Genomic DNA, 23,600 nt, shown 5'->3' on the forward strand with positions numbered 1-23,600 from the left:
ACACCGCGCGCACGGTGCGAAATCCCTCGCGGGGATTGGTCGATCATTTACCCTCACTTAACAAATGAAAACGCGCGCCCGCGCGCGCTTCACCCAATCAATAGAGGTAAAGCGGTCTAAGCGGACCTTTGTGGGAGCAGCCGTTTCTCTCGCGGTTCAGTGTGAAGGAAGAGTGAAGAGGAGGAGGGGGGGAGTCTGTCTGTCTGCTTTGGCGAGAAAAAGGGGGGCTCGTCAACGAGCACAGCTGGAGAGAGGCTGAGGGACGTGAGCAGAAGCGGCGGGTCTGAATCAGTGAAACGGATATCGACCCTTAGACGTCCCACCTCGCCTCTGACTGAGGACCCCCGCGGTGTTCGGGGCTGGTGGACCTCCAGAAGACCACCGGGGCGACCCGAGACGAAGTCGTTTAATGTTTCTCCGTCTCTCCTGGAAGCTCTGAGAGGATGTCAGTGCGCTTTCAGGCCAGGAACGAAGCGAATCAAGCCCCCCGGTGCTGAAGTCATCTGGCGAGGACCCGCTGAGGTGAGTCTGCGCGTGCTGAAACGTGTTTGGCTAACGACGGTGGTGTGAACGTCGTGGCGAAGAAGAGGAAACGAAGGGAAAACGGTAAACAGGGCTGCTGTGTGTACGTTGTGGAGAGTGTCTCTCTCTCTCTCTCTCTCTCTCTCTCTCTCTCTCTCTCTCTCTCTCTCCAGTGACTCGGTAGCACTGCGTTATTTTACAGCAGCGCGCGGGCGCGAGAGGGAGAGAGAGAGAGAGAGAGAGAGCTGTATGAGGACGTGCCTCACGTTATACTCGTGTACACGTCTCGCGCTTTATTAGACCTGTATCTACATATCATTATTGTAAGGTGTGTGTGTGTGTGTGTGTGTGTGTGTCTCACTCTCTCTCTATCTCTCGTCCCTCAGACCAGCTGTGTGAAGTGATGAGCGCTGTAGCTCGCTGCGCGAGGAGCTTCTCCATCATCGCGACGCCGAGCAACATGGTGACCAGCGCGCGCTGCGCATCCAAGCCCAGCTGCTCCCCGGAATACAGCCCGCGACACGCAGGTGAGGCGAGCGCGCGCCTGCCTTCATTTTGTCATACTGCAACACAGACGAGCGCGAGGCGCGCCGCGGACGAGGAAACGGCGTGCGTGCTAGCGAGCGTGCGAGCGTGCGTGCGTGATCCACGGTCCATCGTCACCGTTATTGTTCTCGGTTTAAACGCATGTGCGAGGGGACTCGAAGGCAGTAGTGCTAAAGCATCCATTGCAATTAGCACAAGGCGCGCACCCTAACGGGCTGTTGGTGGTGCACAGCGTGCACTCGCGCCGTCTCATGAATGCTAATTCACTCGCTGCCATGATAGTGCATCGTTCAAGGCTGTGCTGTGGGGTTTTTTTTTTTTGGTGCCCGTACAGAGCTCTGATGTTGCCAGTGTGCTAAAGCTCCACATGTGAGCTGCACATGAGGTGACTCTGAGACTGTTGAGCCACAGTAGATGCTGCTCTGCCTCTCTCTCTCAGGTTGTCAGAAGTTCTCGCTTTATGTCTTCAGGCAAGTAGGACTTGTAGGAAAACCTGGACACTGCTGGGGTTCCATTTTGTGCTGTTGGGGAGGCCCGCTGTCTTTTTTTTTGTTGTCCCTAGCTCTTCCTCTAGCTGTGGCCGTGTGATGTGCAGCATGTTGGGCCTGACAGCTGCCATCAGCACCTGCACTGAGAAGGGTCTGTCACCGCTCTCGCATCCATTCTCTTCAACTGAATCAGAGGAAGATGGGAGAAAGAATAGAGGAAGAAGGAGTGGAGGTGACGTGACGGTGGTGACGATGTTGTTGTTATCGCCTCGTGTGCTTGGCAGGGCCGAGAGATGACAAGCAAATGGACATGGATACTTTGTCTGTCGTTTCATCTCATCCCTCACTCCCTTTCTCTCTCTCTCTCTCTCTCTCTCTCTCTCGCACGCTCTCTCTCACTCCGCTGCAGAGCTATTCTGAGAGAGCAGCTCCTTCCCACACACTGACCGGGAATGACAGAGAAAACGAGAGAGATGTTGACTCTGTGTTCAGTGAGCACACCATGGCTGCTGCTGAAGCCTACATGCCTTTAAGGCGTGTAAAAGTGTGTGCAAGTGAAAGTGTTTGTGCGTGTGTGTGTGTGTGAGCGCGCACTCATCAGCAGGGCATCCGCAGATGCACAGGCGTGTGGGGAACGCTCGGTTCAGTTTGTGCACAGATGTAGGCGCCCGCTTTTTTTTTTTTTTTTGTCCTCTCACAGGCTGGCGCTTGGAGGGGCCCTGTCTCTCTGCTTTACGTCATTGGGCAGGCCAGGCGTTGCCGACGGCGACCGCCACAGCCAGCCACAGCGCAGGAGCGGGCGGCTCAGTCTGTGGAGTTCAGTAGGATGGTCAGGACGAGAGGCAAGAGAGGAGGAACGCGCTCTGGGGGGTGTCAGGGGCCATTTTTTTAAGAGTGTAGCTGAGTGTGTTTTTGCCCCCCACCCCCTCTTTTTTTTTTCCTGCGAGGGTCGTCAGCAACAAAAATCCCCCCTCCTCCCCTCCTCGTCTCTCAGCATGGATCCTTCTCCGGCCTGCCAACCCCCTACTCCCCACACATCTGTGCCTTTGTCACTCCACACCCTCCTCTTCCTCTCTCTGCTCTCTGCTCTCTCTCTCTCTGTCTTCCTCTTCTCTGAACGCATTGTTGCCGCATCATATCAGCAACGATGCTTCATTTCGAAGGCGTGGAGGTTTTTGAAGCCTACGTGATTTTCTATCTTTGAGTCCATGCACTCTGCTGACCCTAGCTGGATGTTCCTCTTAGCGAGTTGGTGTTTTGCATCAGTTGAGCCAACATGGCTTGTTGTGTAAGCGCAGAGTCTGAAGCTTATGCGATGGCAGAAAACTGTTACTCATCATTAAGATGGCTTTAGCATATGACTCAATAAGTGAGACAGCCGAGGTCACACTGCCATGTGCTTAAAATATGGCGTATTCACAATTAGTGCGCAATTTGCATGTTGTTGATCATGAATGAATGGCAGGGTGATTCATATTTTTGTGTGACAGCTTCAAATAATAATAAAAAAAAGAAACGCTGCCCTTAAGCTGCCTTAAACACACAGCGGTTAGGCCTGAAGTCAACGTCTATACAATTGTTTATTGATTTCATTCATTCATACGGGCAGGTTTGTAAAGTGACATGTTCTGCTTGATGCATACTATTGATTTTGGTGACCATAGTTGGAGGTATGGCTGCGTGGCAGTCCAAAAAAATGCTCAGATGTTTTTGCTTTTTTTTTTAACCCAAAAAATCCAGACACCTAATTTGTTTACGAATCCACATCAGAGTGTTTTGGGACCTCATATGTTTTTCATTCGGTTCAGTTGGTTTCACACTGCAGTGGCTAAAGTGCAGCAAATAGTGCACATCATAATGTGAAGTCCAAACCCATCCCTCAGTGTTTCTCTACCCTGCTACTTTAGGCACCCTGCCCTGCACATTTTAGTGCTTTCCCTGCTCCCACCACACCTGAGTCAACTAATCTGCCCTTTAACCAGCCCTTTACAGGGGATGTGATGCAGGGAGTGCACTAAAATGTGCAGGGCAGGCTGCCTACAGGACAATGGTTGTGAAACAATGCAGTAGACTATATCCTTGATCAAATGTATTGTCTGAAAATGATGGTCTGAGGTCCTGAGGTGTTCTGGTTTGGTGACTGCGCACCATCATAAAAATGCCTTCCCACCAGCACAGTTTGCTTGAAAGCGGAGGAGAGACCTGTGGTATCAAGGTTCAGTTGTTTGGTGTGTGCCCGAGTGTGGATAGCGTGTTCACACCTTGGAAAACAGACGTTTGGTCCACACCGAACGAGGTAGATGTGAAAACACCCTGTTCTGTAGGTCCTCTTCTGGTGCCTGATAATTACCGCACACTGCTTTGCCATTTTTTCCTAACATTGTCATCTAAATTAATTGCTGCTGTCCACACAACCCCTGTAGTGACTGTTTTTTCATCTCCACACATTTCCCAGCACTGTCACACAAGCTCTCAGTAGTGTTTTAATCTAGGGATTTTGTTCTCCATGACATCACCTGAACTTACTCACTCCTAAACCCACTTATAAAATCGCTTGTGATTCTCTATCAGAAAACAATAGGAAAAGGGATAGATCCCATCATACACATCTGCTAAACATCAGTGAATGGCAAGAATGCGTCTAAGCATTTCTTTGTCATCGCCAGTGTATATTAATTAGACAACTATGCTAGACATTTTGAAAAGCTTGGTACAAATGAACAAATTCAACACATTTATTTAATAATTTTCAGAACAAATAATTCCAGATACCAAACGCTAATTTGATGTAGATTAGGATCAGTCAGTGCTAATTTATCTCTTTTGGGCCTCAGACTAAGCATACCTGGAATTTAACATAATTGATGCAGACGGTTCATTCACAAGATTGTTTATCTGTTCCTGCAGTGGCTGCCAGCTTTGCTAAAAGAGCTTGAGGTTAAATGATGTTTGGAGATTTGCTGAGAATGAAGATGAAGGCAATGTGCTCCGGATGGCCTGTAGGAAAGCTTTCCAGTGCCTCTGAAAGAGACTAGTTGAGGGCACTTCAAATATCTGTTTGAAATTATCATCCAAACAAAATTACTTCACCAACAAGCCAGATACGCTAGCCTAATTGTGTGTGCAGCTACGGGTGGGAAATATGACATTTTCATATTTTATTGTATCGTAATACATTTTGTTATTGTGATACACAGTATGCTTCTAAGTGTATCGAAAATATCGTAATTGCGTAAAGAACACCAATCAACTGCGTGTATAATTACAGTGTTATTGGTCCTGTTTAACTAGAAGTACAACAGACTTTGTATAAAAATCACAGTCTGCAGTCATGTATATCGCGAGTTGTAAAAAAAAGTCTTTAAATATCGTAATATAATATTTTTGCTATATCGCTCACCCCTCTTGGCAGCACATGCTCTTGTATTGCATGTTTGAGGCTTTGATGTGCAATGTTGTCCATTTTTATGTTATATTGCAGTCATCCATTTATTTATAAGGTTGCTAGCTGTTGTAGAAAGACTAACACGAACCACAGCACTTGTTTAGAAAAATCATTGGGCTTCCCTAGATGTTGTGTAGTGCACTTTCAGTTTGTGACGAGGTTGCAGGTAACGTTTCACACTTTGGTTCAGACAGTGGTTTCATGGTTTGGCAAAAGTTCAGTATAGCAGTAAAATTACAAAATGACAAAATCCCCAAACCCCCTATGGTTCTTTTCATTTATTCTGAATAGCCAGTAGTGCAAGTTACAGTTTTTATGCCTAGTATTGCACCTAGCATCATATAGTCCCCTCTGAGATAGTTGGTACAGCCTGTGGTGTGTTAATTAAGCAGTAAAAATATGCGGCATGTTTCGCACACATACCCAGCCGTTGTCCCAAACCCAAACTTGATTTGAAAGAAGCAGGTGGGTCTCCCTGGTCCTGTGTGATTTGCAATCAACAAGTCAGACGCCAGTCAGCTTGAGCTTATCCTAGCATTGCATGTTGCTATCTGGCTAACGGCGTACAGTTTAAGGTTTCCGGGTGAAACTTCTGCTTGTGAACTTTGGTTCTGCATTGCGTTCATCAGTCTTCTCACATTGGCAACCGCATATTCCTCCATACAACTGCGTAGACCGGTACACCCCATGATGACAGTGCTATACATGTTGCAAGTTAAATAATCTGAATCTGTGAAAATAATCCAGATCTCCAGTATCATCACTGCATCCATGACAGATTTGAATAAAACACACAAACAGTTTCTTCGGCCTGCAACTGACAACATCACTATTACACCACAGTAGTGACATGCCAGCCACAGGATGGGGCACATCACTACCATTTCCTTTTTTTTGTATGGTTTTTTTGTGCCTATGGATGTGAAAATTGTAAGGCTTGTGGCATACAAATTAAAAGTAGGCAATGTAGCCGATTCTCTTAGTAGTTAGTAGCAATGTTAAAGGCGCCATGCTCCTTATTACAGGTCAGTGGAGCATCAGCATCATTTTAGGTGAAAATGCTACATAATGTTGCTTTAAAATTAGCTATATTTAGGTGAAGCGCTTCACCTAGAAGAGTATCTAAACGTATGCTATCATGATAAATATTGAAATTCATAAGCATCAAAAAAAGGCCCCTGAATGTTAATTTTAACATTAAATAGGATAGACGTCTGTAGAGTGCGGGAAGTTGATTATTCAAGATTAATGACACCCTAAAGCTCATTTCTGTCATTAAAAATGAAATATAGTGTTTTGTGATGACCAGTGATGTTAGTCCTATTGAAATTCTAACATTTCTTTTCAAACTGCCAGAATAACATCAATATTGTGCTCAGTTTGGCTCCTGCAGTGTCCTTTCTGGTTCCACTCTGCTGTTGGTGCGGGTGACGTAGCCCAGTACTTGAATACAAAGACCTCAATGACGACACACACGCTGTGCTGAGTTTGTAACATGATTGTGTTGGGTTGTGTAAGAAACTGCCACAGCAAAGGTCTTAGGAAAATGTGTCAGTGTAATATGTGTTTTGGTCATGATGTGGTGTGTTCATACCACCACTACTGTAATCATTTTGAAGCTATGGTCTGAGAGGGTTTTTTTTTAATAGTGATGTCAAGTTAAACTGCTGAATAATCACTTTCCCACACTTGGTTTAAAATTGTGCACATGATCATGTGTTTGTGTTTGTGTGTTTGTGCACATTTTGATGTAGTAAGAGACTCCTAAAATCATGTTCTTATTCAGCAGGAAGCGTCATACCCTTATCAGGAGCTACATTTCTGAATGGCAGTTATTTCCACTCCCCAACTCTAGGAGGAACCCAGTAGCAAGACATAGCAAATGTTGCATACTGGTGCTTTAAGTAGCTGGTGTTTAGTTTAGTTTGTAGTCAATTTACATTTGTATGACATCCTTTCACTGCACAGGAGTGCAACCTTATAAACTCATTTTCTTTTGTCACACAGAACTTTAAAAAAATCCATACTAGAGTCCCTTATGTAGGCATGATGCTGACTGCGTAATGATGCACGACTTTTGAGGTCTGTATATGTGATAGACGGACCGATGTTACTGCATCTGTCCTCCCTTCCCACTCAAACAGTCTGAAATCTCCCTCCATTTTTTTTAACTATGTCTAAAACTTGGGGCTGGGGTTATTTTTAGTTTTACATGCAATATGTAATGGAGGGATGCATCTGCATCAAAGCAATAGACCGAACAGAAAAGGCATTCATTGGGACATGTCATACCTTACCAAAGTATCTTGCAATGAAAGTCAACATTTTTGAGAAACTGTCAGAAACAACAAAACAATATTTGGCTAATTCGTCACTTCCCGATGAGGGTAAAGTCACCAAGCCCCACCAATGACCTTTAAAAGGTCCCACAGCGGCAACATTCCAGCATTTATTTTTTTTTATTATTATTTTTTTTTTCTGACTGTAACAACATATTGCATCAGATCAGAGCATTAGATCAAGTCGTTTTTTTTTCTTTCCACAAATTAAAAAAAGTATTCACAAATTAATTGAAGCAAAACACCACCATATTATATTAAATTGAATTTGATTGTACCTCTGTGTCATTTGCTATTTGTAAAATGTATGCTAGACAGAATTTTTGTTCACATTTTCACACCATATAGCAGATATGATTTGCGTGACATCTGTGTGTATGTCACAGGCTAGCTAGTTTTAATATTGTTTTAAATTCACAAAGGTAATAGAATATGTGCTCTAAAATATGCTTAAAAGTAAAGTTATTTTTACTTATAAAAATCAACACAAAGATACTTAGTCACTCCACACAACTGTATTCATTCATTTATTTTGGGTTTTCTTTGTTTTCCTTTTTTTGTTGTTGGTTTTTACACAGTGTGTTTACACATACCAATAACAACAACTAATAATAAGAATGATAATAATAATAAAATAGGTGTAATGATACACTCAGCTCATGGTTTGATTTAAATAAATAGACCGGGTTCATGATTTAATATTCAAATGATATTTTGAACAATTTGTCTTCATTATGTATGATACTATTTGTCAAAACATTTAGATGTTGACTAGGCATGTAAAAGGACACAGAAGTCACGGTTCAGTTCACACCGGAGTTTGGACATCATGGTAGTTGGTACAGCCCACAGTGACTAAACATTAACATGTTTAATGTGTTTCCATACACATACCCTATAGCTGTCCAACAATGCTGACACACTGTCTGATTCACCATGATTCCATGAGTTGAAATAAGATGGGAAAAGGCCAGAATATCTGCGAAATACTTGTTTGTTTCCGGTCCTTTTCCCTTTAAGAACATGGAGTGATCAATAATACATTAAGAAAAGACAACCGAATGAATGTTAGTGATCCTCGTAAATCCACTACAAACCCCACAATACCATTGAAATCCAAACTTCACTTGCCATTAGCTTGTAGCTTAAGGTTTCCTGGTGGAAGTTGCACTTGTGAAATTTGGTTCCACATTACATTCATCTGTCTTTGTTCATAGCGTGGTCCTTTGGTCTTTAGCTTACCATGTATTCTCTGTGCAACTGAGAACTGACCATTACATCCCTAATACTAAAAATGGACAAAAAATGTATTCTGACAATTTATCTATTACTGAGAGTTTAGACATTTGGATTTTCATTCTCTGTGAACTTTCTCTTTTCTTTCAGTGAGAATCCAAGATTAACAAAGGAACACAGAAGCCAAGAGGAATTAGCTGAAACAGCCATCAGTGTGGATGAGGATGACTGGAGCCCCAGCCAGGAAGAAAAGTCTTTGTTTTTTAATGAGGTTGAAACAGCGTACGGTTTTGTTTTTCTTTTTATGAGCCAGGGGCTTTTTGCAAAGGATGTTCATTTGCACGGATTGAAGTATTTGTCTTCTTGTTCTTCTTTCTTCTTAAAGCGCAACCAAAACCAGTGCCAAACATTAACTGTGCCAAGCAGAAGCAAAAAAGAAAAAAATCTGTCTTTTTCCATCATTTAATTGTAATGATCAAAATATTTACCCATTTTCATTGCATTCCACATCTACCTTTTTCTTCCTGTTTTTAAACGTGTTTTCTCTTCCAGAACGGTGCAAATTGTAGTATTAGAGTGCAGCTGCCCAAGAACAAGTTTTCAGATGTGGTGTTTGTTTTTTTTTTGTTTTTTTGGGGTTAAAAACAGTTGCTGCTCAATGAATTAGAGAAAATTGTGCATTACTGGTTCAAAGTGCTTTATTTAAGGGTGTTAGCAGTGCATTAGCCTGTGTGCTAGCACACTCTCTCACTGGGAGGAATTGCCCTGGACTGACTGATCGATGGATGGTTGGGCTTGATGGATGGCTTGCACAAGCCTCATTAAACTCCCCAAAGTGACCTGCTGCTAATTTTCTCATTTAGTCGGCTGTCCCCCTCAATGAGTCCTCGTCTGTATCTACTTCTACTTCATATGACCTCTGGGTCATTCTACGCGTCTGCTTTTTCATGAGAACTTTCCCCGCCCTCTCATTTCTTCTCGGATCTCTACGCACTGTGCACATTTAGAACAAATCCCTTTTTTTCCCCCTCCAACCAAAACACTAAAGCCATAGGCCCCATAGCCATGCTAACGTCAAAATCTCTGTCACTGCAGAAGCCATACTCCTCATAGCCATGCTAATGTTAAGATCCCTGTCATTGCAGTTAAGATTGGGTTCTGTAACTACGATGAATATGAAGTTGCTTTAGAAGCACAGGTTCACACGTATATTCAGGGTTACTTTCTAGACCAGTAGTGGCACGGGTGCATTCTGCCATATTCACCAGCACGCAATCTGTGGCTTTAATCTGTTTACAAGTGATCTGTAAAATGGTCTGCTAGTTTCCACAATTGGAAGAAGCGAAAGCACTCCTCAGTACACAGAACAGATTAATTGATTTGGCTGAGAGGGTCAATACTGTGTCTGTTTGCTGCCCTCCACGTGTTCCACATTGACGAATGAATCCCACCTCGTTCATGTCTGTTCAGTGGGCACAGTCGCGTTGTCCTGCCAGAACTGGGCCTAAGCCCCCATTCGTTTTGTTTTGTTGGGCTGAGTTAAATCCAGAACAGAGACATTCGCGGAAACGAGTCCAACACACCTAGACCCTACAGAAGGCAACCCCTGACCTTCATCCACCTTTCCCCTTCCCATCTTGTGTGCCATCCCTGCTGACATACATACAAGCATGCACACCCTCCTCCTCTGACTTGTGGTGAAGTCAGGAACTAACACATGCTGCTTGGTACCTTTTACAAGTACCCTGACCGACCAGACTCTTCTGAAGCCTTTGTGATGAGCTGTCGTCTTGTTGAATCGCCTTTAGAAAAAAGATCCGATCTTCCTCCGTTTTGAATTTCAGAGTTTTGGTTTTGCAGTCACTTTCTTTGTGGTTATGTTCTTACTGTGCACTCTTGCGATTTCCTGTAGCCTCAATAACTTACTAAACACAGAGGTTGTATTTTTGTATGCACAAAGACCGAGAAATTAACCTGCTGTTGTAATCAGTCGGACTGTGGAATTAAGACGCCCAATAACCTAGAGGCTAAAAAGGTCTTGTTTTTTTTTTTTGTTGTTTTGAGTTTGGCTTGGTTATTTTAATTGAGGAAAACGTCAGCCCGCTCAGATTTGTTTACAACGCATCAATTTTCAGAGCTGCCACAAAGCGTTTACAGTTTAGGGAAGAGCTAAAACCATGCAGTAACAGATTTTTTGCTGATGTTTATATCATTTCTTTCATAGTGATCTTTGGTTTGAGTAGTTGTGTAGAGCAACTAAAGTGCCAACCAGGAGCAAGAACCTATCCAAAAAATAGGAATTAAGTAAAGGTAGACTTTGAGATCAAGTTTACACTTGAAGAGAAATGTTTACATGTGCCACGTAAGGTGGACAGATTTACATGTGGAGCAGTTTGTCAGTGTAGTAGTTTAGTTAGAGAATCTTAGGTAAGACCGACCTGTTACCTTGACGTGCATTAGTGATGCTTTTAACGTTTACAGTGTTAACGTTGACGTTTCTTTAGGGTGTGAAATCTGTCCTCGATAAAGCATTCAGTTTGTTTATCTCGATCATTCCCAGGTTTTATACAGAACATTCCATCAATTCAGATTATTTATAAATATTTCAGAGCCAAAATATATCTGCAAAGCATGCCCATAACCACAATAAGTTCCGCCAAGCGTAAAGCCGAGCGTTCAGCTGAAAACGTGTTAATGTAAACTCCGTGTGCATTTCTGATGTTGAGATTTTTTCATAGTAACATGTTTACACCATAAACCTGACATTGCAAATTTAGATGTGCATTTTGCATATTGAATAACTTGCATACCAGTGTATGCTCATTTAAATGGAAAATAACAACTTGCCTATATCTCATACATTGTCACAGTGACGCTTAACTTTTGATAGACTTTTCCTCAGTAAAGCAGTAAAGTCTTTTGTAGGTTTGAGGACTCTTTTGTACAAAAGCGAACTTCGTTTTTCTTGGATAAAAAAAGGGAGAAGCCCCAGCATCAAAATGCCATCTGCTGCCATCTTGGTTTTTTTCCTCCTACTGGACCACGTGGTTTCCACGGTGGCTATTACCTCACAACACCACTCAGCCAACAGTGGGCCACTGCTGCTTCTGTTGAAACGTAGGGGCAAGGAGACTTTGCCCCCTTCTTTGAAGGGTCAAGAAAAGCAAGCAGCAGCCATGGCGGCGGAACCTGAGGCGGCTGAGATCCCCCCACTGCCCCTCCCCCAGATCATGCTCCCTCGCAATGTGACAGTTAATGCCCTGAAGCCCCCACTGGGGGCTGCACAGGTGGCACCGCCACCTCGCCGACTTGTGGACGTTGATGTGTGCCGGGGCTACTATGACGTAATGGGCCAGTTTGACAATACCTTTAACTGTACTAAAGGCACGTACATCTACTGCTGTGGCACTTGCCACTACCGCTTCTGCTGTGAGCATCAGCGCAACCGGCTGGACCAGGACTCCTGCACCAATTACAACTCACCCGTCTGGGCAAACACACAGGTGCCTGCTACCCAGCCTCCGAGCCGTTCTGACCCAGATTTCGACCCACTGCAACAACAGAGTAACAACACGGCTTATGTCATTGGAGGGGTCATCTCTTTCACACTGGCTGTAGCCATTGGGGTCAAGGTGGCTTGCCACAAGATCTCCCGCAGACCCAGGAACCGAGACATCAATATGCCTAGGTGAGTAAAACCATTTAAACTGCCTGCCTTTCCAGTAATATTCAAAGTTTAATGGAAGGAGGGTTTATTATAGGATTTATTGTAAAGGATCCTGTGTGGTTTTTGATGTTTGGTTTAAAATCTGATGATCAGTTAAGTATTTTTTGGTATTGAAAACCAGCTGTGACAGACCTAAAATTGAGAGTAGCAGGGGATTAAGGCTTATTTGTTTAAAGACATTGCTTATGTGTAAGACGTTTATGTAGTATGTACTGGTACATCAGTGAAATCAATAATCATAAAGAACAACCTGGGGTCTATTATTGTCCATTTTCTAATGCCTTTGTCTTCTCAGAGCATTGGTCGATATCCTGCGTCATCAGTCCAGTCCAATCCAGCAGGGTGAGAGGAACAACAGCACTGTCCTAACCACGGCCACCACCGGCGAGGCCATGGGACGGCAGTCCAAAAACCTCTATACCCCTATCCTCCAGAGCAAAGATAACCGGAGTGAGTCTCGTACAGAAAAAACAAAAGATATTGATTCACGGTTGCTTAACAACAGTTACAGAAGTAACATATTGCAGTTTTAATGTAAAAAATGTCCAATGAAAATGCTGTATTTATATTTTGCTAACTAAAATACAGTGGCATGCAGCTGTTTCGGCACCACTGGTGACAGTCACCATCAGGAAAGGCCTTTAAAGCTTTATAAATACTCTGACTCCTCAAACCTTGTCCCAACAATCAGAAACCATGGGCTCCTTTGCGCAGTTGCTTAAAACTTAAAACTGACGGTTAAAATAACGGATGCCCTCAAAGCAGGAAAAGGCAATGGGATGTCAGCAAAGTGTTTTCAGGTGGCTGTTTTCTCTGTTCTAATGTAATTCAAACATGACCGTTAGCAGGAATGGTGGAGGTCAAGTTGAGGTCTAGGAGACCAAGAAACCTTTAGAGAGAACTGCTGGTGGGATTGCTAGGCAAATCTACCCTCGTTTTGACTGCAAATAACCTTCTGGATGATTTAGCAGACTCTGGAGTGCACTTCTGTTCTACTGTGACCTTCTGTAACATGGCATTCATGGAAGAGTCATCAGAAGAAAACCTTTTGTGCATCCTCACTACAAAATACCGCACTACAAATTATCCTAAACACACCTCAAAATCTGCAATAGACTTCCTGAAGAGGCACAAGCTGAAGGTTTTCCCATGGCTCTGACAGGCTGCCACCCAAATATTGTTCAAAATCTGTGGACAGACCTCAGAAATTGACCATGCAAGGTGACAAAACTTGAGCTTTGGAAAAAAGGTAATTATAAATATTAAAAATCTAAGTCAAATCTAAGTGTCATCTTTTTGGAAATCAGATGATCTTTTACTCGCTTAACTAGTCACAGTAACAGATTTTGACCAGAGTGCACAACATTTTGCATGCCACTGTATACCAACATATTATATGCATCTCAGCTGACATGTACTGCTACACATAATTTTATGCTGGATGTAAATGCTAATTATCTAAATGAGTACAATATTGCTCAGTTGAGCACAGTCATTTTCTTCACACCACTGCAGATGATGATCTTTATAGAGTTTACTGAGGTTATCGGGAGCCAGAGCTGCTATATACAGTACACCAACAGGTACAGGAGTAGAGGGATAGTTAAATAGAGTGCAGGGTTTCCTTACCATGGAAAAGGGAATCAAAGAACATTGTGGTACATTAATTTCAGATGAGAAGAACAGAGGACCAAAGTCCTGGGTTTTAGACCTAATAATTGCTTGTCAAATCCTGGATCTTTCCCATGCAGCCTTTAGACAATTCGCTGTAGAGTGGTGGTCCAAATAGAAATGACTCTCTTCTTCTGATTTACAATCAAGGATAGATTACACTTAATCTGTGTCCCTTTATTTCTATGATGACTGAAAGATACAGTACATAGACAAAAGTGGCAAATTAAAGGAAAACTAACATCTGTCTTAATAAGCCAGACAGTGTGTCTTGGCATAGATTCTACAAATCTCTGGAACTGCACTTTAGGCATGGTGCACCATTCTTCCAAAAGATACGTTCTTAGTTGGTGTTTTGATTATGGTGACAGAGAATGATTTGGCGGACACATCTTAGTTAGAACAACTTGCAAAAACGTGCAAACAGTGGAAGGCAAACTGATACAAATGAGGTACTGGAGAAATCTACAACCAAATAGCTTTATCTGATTAAAATGAAATGAAACGTGAATTAGTGAATGCGTTTGTCCACCACGGAGGGTCTAGGACCATAAACTAGCGAGACCTACCCTAACAGAAATGCTTGGATTTGCAGGAAAAGGCCAGGAGTTGAAAATTGTGTGTATATATAATTGTATTGAAACGTTTGGGCAGCTCCGACCAGATAATATTTAGTTGGTTTTTGTAGTGAAAAAAATACCTACCCTCTGTAGCAGACAACTAAAATAAACAAATGTCTGCCAATGTTAATGCACAGTAAAAAAAAATAATTATTGTACACATAAAAATCTCCACTGTCAGAAATGGCAGTTGAGTGGAACTGTGGAAGTCTAGATAGGATCTTGAAGACAAGGAAATAGGGAATAGAACTGCTCATATTGCTGATCAGAAAGACAGAGCAAATATAACAATATGGCAGAAAATTACCTACAAGGAGGTTTCGCTAACACAGGAGTGTTGGTGAACCTTTTTATTGCACAGGGTTGCACAAACATAATCTACATGGAAGAGCCATCAGAAGGAAATATTATGAACAGCCCTGTTACATTAAAGTCTGAATGACAACATCTAGATAAAAACAATATTTTGGAAACAGTAACAATTGAATTCTTTCAGAAGGAGAAAAAAGGAGCAGCATCTGAGAGAGACCTTGTTAACTGTAAGGCATGGGGTAAATCTATTAGGCCTTGGAGTTGTGTGGCAGCCAGTGACAGTGAAGCTTTGCATGGTTAGATGGAAAAATGGATTCCACTGGATATCAGCAAATTTTAAACAATAGAGGAAATGCATCTATGGCTGAAAGCAAACAACCATATGTTTGCTCTAAGCATTTTGTGGTGAGGAAACCAACACCAGAGCATCCTTACCCAGAGAAATAGCTCAGTTATAAAGCTCCGGTGAATCTGGCATGTCAGGTGCTTGTTAGGCTCTTACTTTAGCTCTTAGGCTAACGTCTTACCTAACAGCCTCTGTGGGTAGATATATTACTTTTTTCACTTGAGATATCAACAAAATGTGTAATCTGTCCCAGGGTGCCCAAATGTTTCCATATAACTGTAAGCTGGTGTGCAGGGGTGTAGTTCTGAACCAAGCTGCAGAGGTAGTAAGAAGCTGAATGCTTAGAAAGCTGAAATGTGACAACCAGAGCTTTCTATATAAGTCTTGGTTCCATGGTAAAGTGATCTCAGCAGAGTAGTCACACGGGAGAAATTTTGGGAGGTTATAGACCATATAAGTCGCATTACAGGAATGCGTGAGAAGGAAAGGCCTGCGGGAAGGGAATTGCGGTCGTCAATGCTGGAAATTACAAGAGCTTAAACAAGAAGCTCAGCAGTCAATCAGGATGCATTGTGCTCAGATATTTTGTGATCAGAAAAGTTAAGAGCGGATTTCCATTATTTTTGGTGTAGACGGGGCTTTTTGTGTAGACAGGGCTTTGTCATCTCGGAAGCGACCGTTGTTGCACAAAGTCGATGAGTCAGAATAACTTTGTACTGATTTATGGTGAACCTTCCCTCTAAGTGGACCCAAATGATGCCAGCAAAATGCCCCTGCAGCATAGCAGAGCCACCGGACCCCCCTCACTGTAGGGGTCAAGGATTGAAGTCTCTACCATTCTCTTGGTTTACGTCAAACAGGCACTTATCTACTTGTAGAGAATAAGGCGAAGAATGACTCATCTGACCAGCTCACTTTTCACCACTGAACTAATGCATAAGCATCACACTCACAATCTATGAGCTGTCCAATTCCACACAGTCATATCAGAAATTTCTCTGCATATGTTGTTACCCTCCCTTCGCCCCGTTCTTCAATGGCCAGGACGCCACAGGATGACCACAGATCAGCTATGACTTGGGTGGTGGGTCATTCTCAGCACTGCAGTGACACTGACATGGTGCTGGCAGGTCAGTGTGTGTTGTGCTGGTATGAGTGGGTTTTAAACACTGTGTCCACTCACTGTCCACTCTATTAGACACTCCTACCTAGTTGGTCAACCTTGTCGATGGAAAGTCAGAGAAGCTTATCTGTTGCTGCAAATTTTGTCTCACTGAGGTGTTTAAACACTCCAGCAGCACTGCTGTGTCTAAACCACTCATAACAGCGCAGCATATACTAATGTCAATGTTACTGCAGTGCTGAGAATGCCCCACCACCCAAATAACACCTGCACTGTGGTGGTCCTGTAGGGTCCTGAACCATTGAAGAACAGGGTGACAAGGAGGCTAAAAAAAGTATGCAGAGAATCCGATGGACTGCAGTCTGTGATTATAGAACTACGGAGTGCTCCTTTATGGTCAGTGGAGCTGATATTATGGGTAGAATTCATTCCAAATCAGGGTTGGACAAAATATTCTGATATGACTGTGCATTTTATGATGTCTTTTCCATAGATCTATTGGCACATTTCACTTCATTGACCCAATAAGGAGTCAATTGACTGGGTCTGTTGATGTTTCTCCTCTCTTTTGTTCAGGTTTATCCTTTAATTTGTCACCACCTTTATTCTAGGTGTAAAGCTGTGTTTTAATCATGAACCACTTTGAACCTCTGATGACACTGAACACTCCTTTTCCAAATTTTAAATAGTACAGAAACTCTTGTTGATGGTGTTTAGGTATTTGTGTATTACTCTCAGGAGTCACACGCTCTTTTAGACCCATTTCCACTCCAGTTTAAGTGAGGCTACAGGTATTGGAGACTGCTTCGATTGAGAATGCAGAACTTTACAGAATGTAAAGTGACCGTGATATGAATTAGAGGTGGGTGATATAACAAATATAATATCGTATTTCACCTTGATATTTTCACAAGGACATTTTCCTGGTATTTGGAGGGTTATAACAGACAAAGAACCAGCTGTGCCACAATTAAAAATACTGCCAATGATTTGTATTCAGCATTTATTCACACACTTTACTGCACTAAATCCAGTTCAGCAGCCCTAATGTTGTGTTACTAAGACATGCAGCTGGTCAGTGTATTTTAAGTAGTGACAGTATCCATGATTTACTCAGTTATGATATATTATGATGTAATTGAGCCTGATAACGATGAATAGTATGAATTCTTAACCAAGTCAGCAAACTACTGGAGAGGAGAAGGTACTCAAATCTGTGAACCACTCTTGCAGATGACAAGTCAAATGTAAATTGACATTCTAGATAGAAGTACTAGATATTTTAGCACATACAACAAGCGTAAAAAAAACAAACAGTCTGCCTACGTCGGCCACACTGTTTTGGCGGGAGTCCGTCAGTGTTCGCTCTGCTCTCTTTCAGTTGGGAAACACAATTTAATCCAGCCTGGGTCCAGCCCCAAGCACACAGCTACTATTGGTAAGCCAAAGAGCACAGGCAGTGTCTGAGCACCTGGCTTGAAACAGCAAGTAAATGTATTTCTGTCTATGTGTGACTTAAAAAGGTCCATTTGCAGGTAAGTTGGATGTTTATGTATGTGAGCCAGCTTCCCGAAACAACTGTGTGTGCGCGGCCCGTGACCAATTTGTGCGTGTGTGTTCAGTGCGTGTCACTGCTCATGCTTCAGCTGTGCTGGCCCTCTAACTCAGTATAAGTGTGTTTATCTTCCCCTTTCTCCTTTACCCCACGCTCAAACACATACTGTCACTACCCTCCTGTAATCTCACTTCAGATGTGTGCATCGCATTCACCTCTTAGTGTGGGCACCAAGTGCCTGTTTGCAGAGTTGGCTGGGCTTCACTCTGTGTGGGCACGCTTGTGAACCTGTGTGGCATATTTATAGAACACAAAAGCATGGCCATGTGGGAAAAAATATGCCACATCACAGAGACAGATGGGCACAGCTTTTTATCCTAACACTTTATTTGATGGTTAGGCCTCACCTCACACAGTGGCATGCACACATTCAGGCACCCCTGGTCAAAATATCTGTTACTGTGAATAGTTAAGTGAGTAGAAGATGAGCTGATCTCCAAAAGGCTTTTTAGTTATTTTAATTGCAAAGGTCTCAGACCTTAATTGGCACTATGGCTTGATCCGAGTCATTGTTAGGAAATGCACATTTTAAGCTTTGTAAATACTCTCATAAAGACTCCTCAAACTGTCCCAACAATTAGCAGTTAAGGCTGTTCTAAGGAGCCGCCCAACACGCTCTCTGAAAATACGTAATTAATTCATGTCCACAAAGCAGGGGAAGGCTGTAAGGAAGATTAAAAAGCATTTTCAGCAACCGTTTTTCCCAGCTCATAATGTAATTAACAAATGGAAGATAATGGGATCAGACTCTGGAGCAGTGGTGCACTATTCTACTGTGCAGCAACATCTGCACAAGCATGACCTTCATTGAAGCATCATAACCACAAAAACAAAACCCACAAAAAAACTCAAGATTTCTGTTGCAGCCAGTGGCACAGAATTGTTTCACTGGTAGCAGGAAGAATGGATCCAATTAAAATTCCATAAAATCTGGAGAATATAATTGTAAAAAAAAAGAAAAAAAAGCTGAAGATAAAAAGAGGATGGCTTCTACAGAAGGGTAAAGATCTCCAGAGGTGCAAACTGAAGGTTTTGCTCTCACCCTGTTTGTCATCTTCAACTTTATACCTTTTGGAAATCAGTTTGTCTTTTACTCACTTGGCTATTCCCAGTAACATATATTCCAACCAGGCTTACTGAAACTTTTGCATGCCACTGTATATATCTTGTAGGAAATAAAACAGGTAGACTTTGCTTTGTGCTTTATGTGCCTTTAATGTGTTCTGTTTTATACTGTATGGCACTACTATCTTGTCTGTGAGCCTGAAGTGCTTTTGCAAACTGTGCTTTTGCAAACAAATGTATTGTCTTACATAGATTATATAGAGAACTTTGAAACCCTGTCATCTACTACTACTACTGCTTGTCAGTTGCCAATATACCATATTGTTTAGCTGCAGCTTCACCACTCTGGGGGAACAAAATATAGTGCATCCCAGTGTAAAGTCAAAGAAACCATTAAATAATTATTTTGGCTTTATTAACAATGTATTTTGGTGTGTTATGACCAGTAACAGTATTTACATGTTTTCCTGTTGTGTTTGTAAAGAATTCTAGAGGTATAACTTGTGAGCTGTAAGGTGAACTACAGAAAACCGGTGGTCAAATTTCCCATTAGAAGGCAAAACCATCAAATTTGAATCTTAATAGTTCTATTGACAATCTTACCTGCTGGGATACCTTTCTAAATGGGTATAAGGCCTGCCACTGAACTATCAGCCACAAAACTTTTTCAAGTACATCACTGATCAGTGTAATAATAGTCACAAAATATCACATGCTTATTCTCAACTGGGTAGCATGTCAATTTCTAACTAGAGATCTTTCCTGCCACCCTTAACTCCCAGTGAGGAATTGACTAGTTTTATCATTTATCAAGATCTAAGTATCTTATCTGAGTATTAATACTTGGGCATCGTTATATGTATTTAAATACAATCGAAAAATCTCTTGAAGCCACATTTTCATTCCGTTGCAGATATTCTTAGTGTTCAATTACCTATCAGTGACTTCTTTATAAACATACAGTTCTACTCTGTTCTATCAGAGCGTGTACCACGGATGAATAATGCTCAGCTGGCCTCCGCAGGAACCCTCCTCTCCAGCAAGACCAACAACACAAGCCCTCATCCAACATTCTCTCACTCCTTCCACAACCTGGCCCAACTCCCTCCATCATATGAGGCAGTTATGAAACCTGAGATTAACCGATATTCTTCCCTCAAGAGACTAGGTGAGTGTGTGTGCACTTTATACATTGGGAAATACTGCTACTGTTTGTTTGAGTACACAATATGATTGAATGTGTGATGACAAAATCATGTCACTTGTGTAAAAAAAGTGGCAAATTTGAGAAAAAGAATGAAGTAGAAGGAAACTACTACTCAGATCTCTGTTATGACTGTGAAGATATTGACTATTAGGATCAACGCCTGTCTTATTGTGTATCTATATTTCTCTCCAACTAAACGCAGAGAAAGATCTGGACGATTACACAGGTTATTATACCTCAAAGAGACGAACCAACAACGCACCACCCTCTTTCCATTCCTCCCAACATCACCTCCACTGGGGGGGTGACTACACTCTAGGGGCACGGGGAACGCTGCCGCTGCACTCATCCCGCACTCGAATACATGTACCTACTTCTACCTCCACACCAAACCCTTACCCCTTACCCCAGTCACCCTACAGCCCCACCTTCGAGACAATGAGCAAGCCTCCACGCCGGGTGATGTCTCAAGACCAGCTTCTGGCCCTGGGAGAAGGAAACACGCTCTCTCGCCTCTCCAAGAACCAGCAGCATCAGTACTACAAAGCCATGACCACCAGCAAGAGTTCCAACTCCCAGGCGCTGCGAAAGTCCCATGAGCGCCTCCTAGTGTCACCTGATCATCTAGATGAGAGGATGATCGGGAGTGGGATGGGTGACTATGGGGGCATGATGTCCACAATGTCTCATCTCAACCACCACAAGAAAGCGCAGTCGCAGCAGAACGTGTGTGTGACGCCCTCGCTCGACCGCCACCACATGATCAAGATGAACTCACACCCGACCTCTGGCCGCGAACAGGAGCGCAGCACAGCTGCCATGCCCACCGGCCATGGGACTGGCGCTCTGGGCTGGGGGGAGGGGCACGGCTCGGGGGGCGGAGTCGGAACGATGGGCCACAGCGCCCGCAGGATGGCCTTTGCCACAAAGCGGCAGAACACCATCGAGCAGCTGCACTTCCTTCCCGGGGGAGGGGGCGGCGGGGGAGGTGGCCAGGCACTGCGGACAGGAAGCAAGAACGAAGTCACTGTGTGAAGGTGGAATGAGGGTGAAAAGATAGAAAAGGGCTTGATAGCAAGACGAGATGCTGAGATGCACTTGCTCCAGTTGGAACGGGGGGATACAGTAAGGAAGGCTTAGAGTTAACATGGAGAAGGAGGCAAAGCAGGAGAAGGCAAGCTGGAAAAGGTTCATGGGGAGAATGGATGAGGAGTGTGAAGCTCATAGCAAGGGAACTTGGTGCATTACTAAGATCTCAGAGAGAGAGAAAGATGTGAGACAATACAAGTGCAGATCCCTTATTTGCTCCCTGCTGCTTGTTGCTAAGAAACAAGGATAGGATAAACCCTCGTGATACGAAGGTGTTTTTGAGATGAACTAAATGAACTAAGAAGGTTCCTGGTTGTGTACTTATGTGACTGTATGTATATTGTATATTAGGATTCCGAAGCCGACGTTGAGGTGAATTCTCAGAAGATACTAAGAGAAGGTAGAGGTCAAGCGGTGGAAAGTTAGTTCTCCAGTCGGAACCGGTGTTGTATTGGTGAAGATCCTTGCTGGATTGGGTTGAGCATATGGTAGAAAATGAGAGGTGGAAGCTTGTGTTCTCTCCGAATTTGCTCCGAAATGGATTTTTCAGTTGTATAAAGAATCATTTAATGAACACGCTATGTCGTGAATTCAGCTGTGACAAGTGGAAGCTGATTCACAGTAAGGGAAACTTGGGGAAATTCAGAAATATGATGGTGTTCCATCACACATGAAGTAAGGCATTGAGGTTGACAGTGAATCATCAATTCTGTACCATAACCTTTGAGATCCCACAAAGCTCTGATGGCATGTTTTGTAATTGAACTTGGAGTGAGGATGTTAAGGTTGGAGTTTCTGGGCTGGGTGGTATTTTTAGAAGCCTGACAGCAGGCTTTGACACAGATTTGTCACAGTTTGTAGATGACTTTCGTTTTGTGGTTATGGTCCTGGCTACGTCGTGCTATCTCTGAAAAGGTGCCTCTGGGAGAAAAAGGTCATCTTTGATTCACGTGCAAATTGGGCACTTGTGGCAATATTTAGAACACTGGGGAGGTTTGAGCAAGACTAGTTCGACAGGAAGGAACCAATTATTGACTAGAACCATCCAGTATCTGGTAGTAATTAGTCAGTAGGCGTGATGCCTTTTCATGCATGTCTGACCAGTCAATGGACTGCTATGTGTGACTTCTCCAGTCAGGGTCCTTTTGGTCTGTTATCACGGGAGTGTCAGAATAGACAAAATTAATTATGAGCATGCATTATTAACAGGTCAAACTCTCACAAAATTTGTAACTGCAGCTGTTCACTGTATAAGGTCAGTGGGGACTAGGGAAAGGGGAAGGGCATACAGTGGACACTTTATTCCAAGGGCTATTCTGAAACTTTTCTCTGTATGTCCGTGCTTCTGTGTTTGGTCGACATTTTTTTTAACGATCATTATCACGTGTCAGTGTAAGAGACACAACTATTTAGAACTAAATAATAACCTATCACTAAAGAGTATGAGAAATGACACACAGTCAAAGTTCCTCCATAGCTAATTATGTAGTCTGTCAAGCTAAACATCTTCTAACACATTATGATATGTCATTTCTTCATGAATGAGCAGTCTTTTGTATAATATATTGTTTTGTTTTTTTTATTTTCTGTTTGTCCACTCACCAAATGGACAGTGTGTGCTGGTGAGTGCCTGAGGCAGGACCGAACTGAAAGTACATCTGGTTCAAATCAGTAGAAAATATAACGGCCATTATATAGGCCTACAATCCTAAAAAAAAAAAAATCAAATGACAGATATTTCAACTTGTCTTTCTACTAAAGTTGATTCATGATAAAAATAGAAAAAAAACAACAACAATGAAATCAATTCCCAGTGTTCAGATGTTTATACATGAGTTTCCATGCACATATTGTTATCATTATGATTACCATTCTTTCTTAATTCCCATCATAATTATTCTACTTATGTTTCTGTGAGTTCTGTTTCCCGTTTTGTTACTATTGAAGTTTCTAGTGAATCCTAACCTTTGTAATTACTGATGAAAAAAAGCAGATGCAATCAAAGTGAAAAGACAAAAAGCATGAAGATGTCAAAGCCAGTGTTGATGATGTCATATTGCTGACTTTTGATGTCAAGGTGTGTATGTGTCCTGTTTGTGTGTCTGTATTTCTGTGCCTGTGTGTAGTTCAGTGTCTGTTTTTGGAATGCTGAATCTCACATTTGATCTGACTTTTCATCTGATTTGGAAAAAGTCAGAGAATGTGCATTTCAGAAAACCCAAGGAAAATTAAAAGAAAACCCAAATATT

At 42.6% G+C, this 23,600-nt stretch overlaps 1 protein-coding gene across 5 annotated transcripts; it reads left to right on the top strand.

The window, feature by feature from the left end:
* Window positions 1-149: 149 nt before the first annotated feature.
* On the top strand, window positions 150-23,600 carry shisa7b (shisa family member 7). Of its 5 annotated transcripts, none has more exons than XM_072675804.1 (7): window positions 150-522; window positions 909-1,049; window positions 8,727-12,264; window positions 12,599-12,753; window positions 17,757-17,813; window positions 20,038-20,223; window positions 20,465-23,600. In XM_072675804.1, the coding sequence occupies exons 3-7, from the start codon at window positions 11,576-11,578 to the stop codon at window positions 21,295-21,297; spliced, it is 1,920 nt and encodes a 639-aa protein (XP_072531905.1). In that variant the 5' UTR covers window positions 150-522; window positions 909-1,049; window positions 8,727-11,575; the 3' UTR covers window positions 21,298-23,600. The 5 variants fall into 5 exon arrangements, with proteins under 5 accessions (XP_072531905.1, XP_072531908.1, XP_072531909.1 ...); XM_072675807.1 differs by having other exon boundaries at window positions 20,080-20,223; XM_072675805.1 differs by lacking the exon at window positions 150-522 and adding an exon at window positions 523-606.

The sequence above is a fragment of the Salminus brasiliensis genome, chromosome 3, assembly GCF_030463535.1.
Source record: "Salminus brasiliensis chromosome 3, fSalBra1.hap2, whole genome shotgun sequence".
NCBI classification, from domain to species: Eukaryota; Metazoa; Chordata; class Actinopteri; order Characiformes; family Bryconidae; genus Salminus; species Salminus brasiliensis.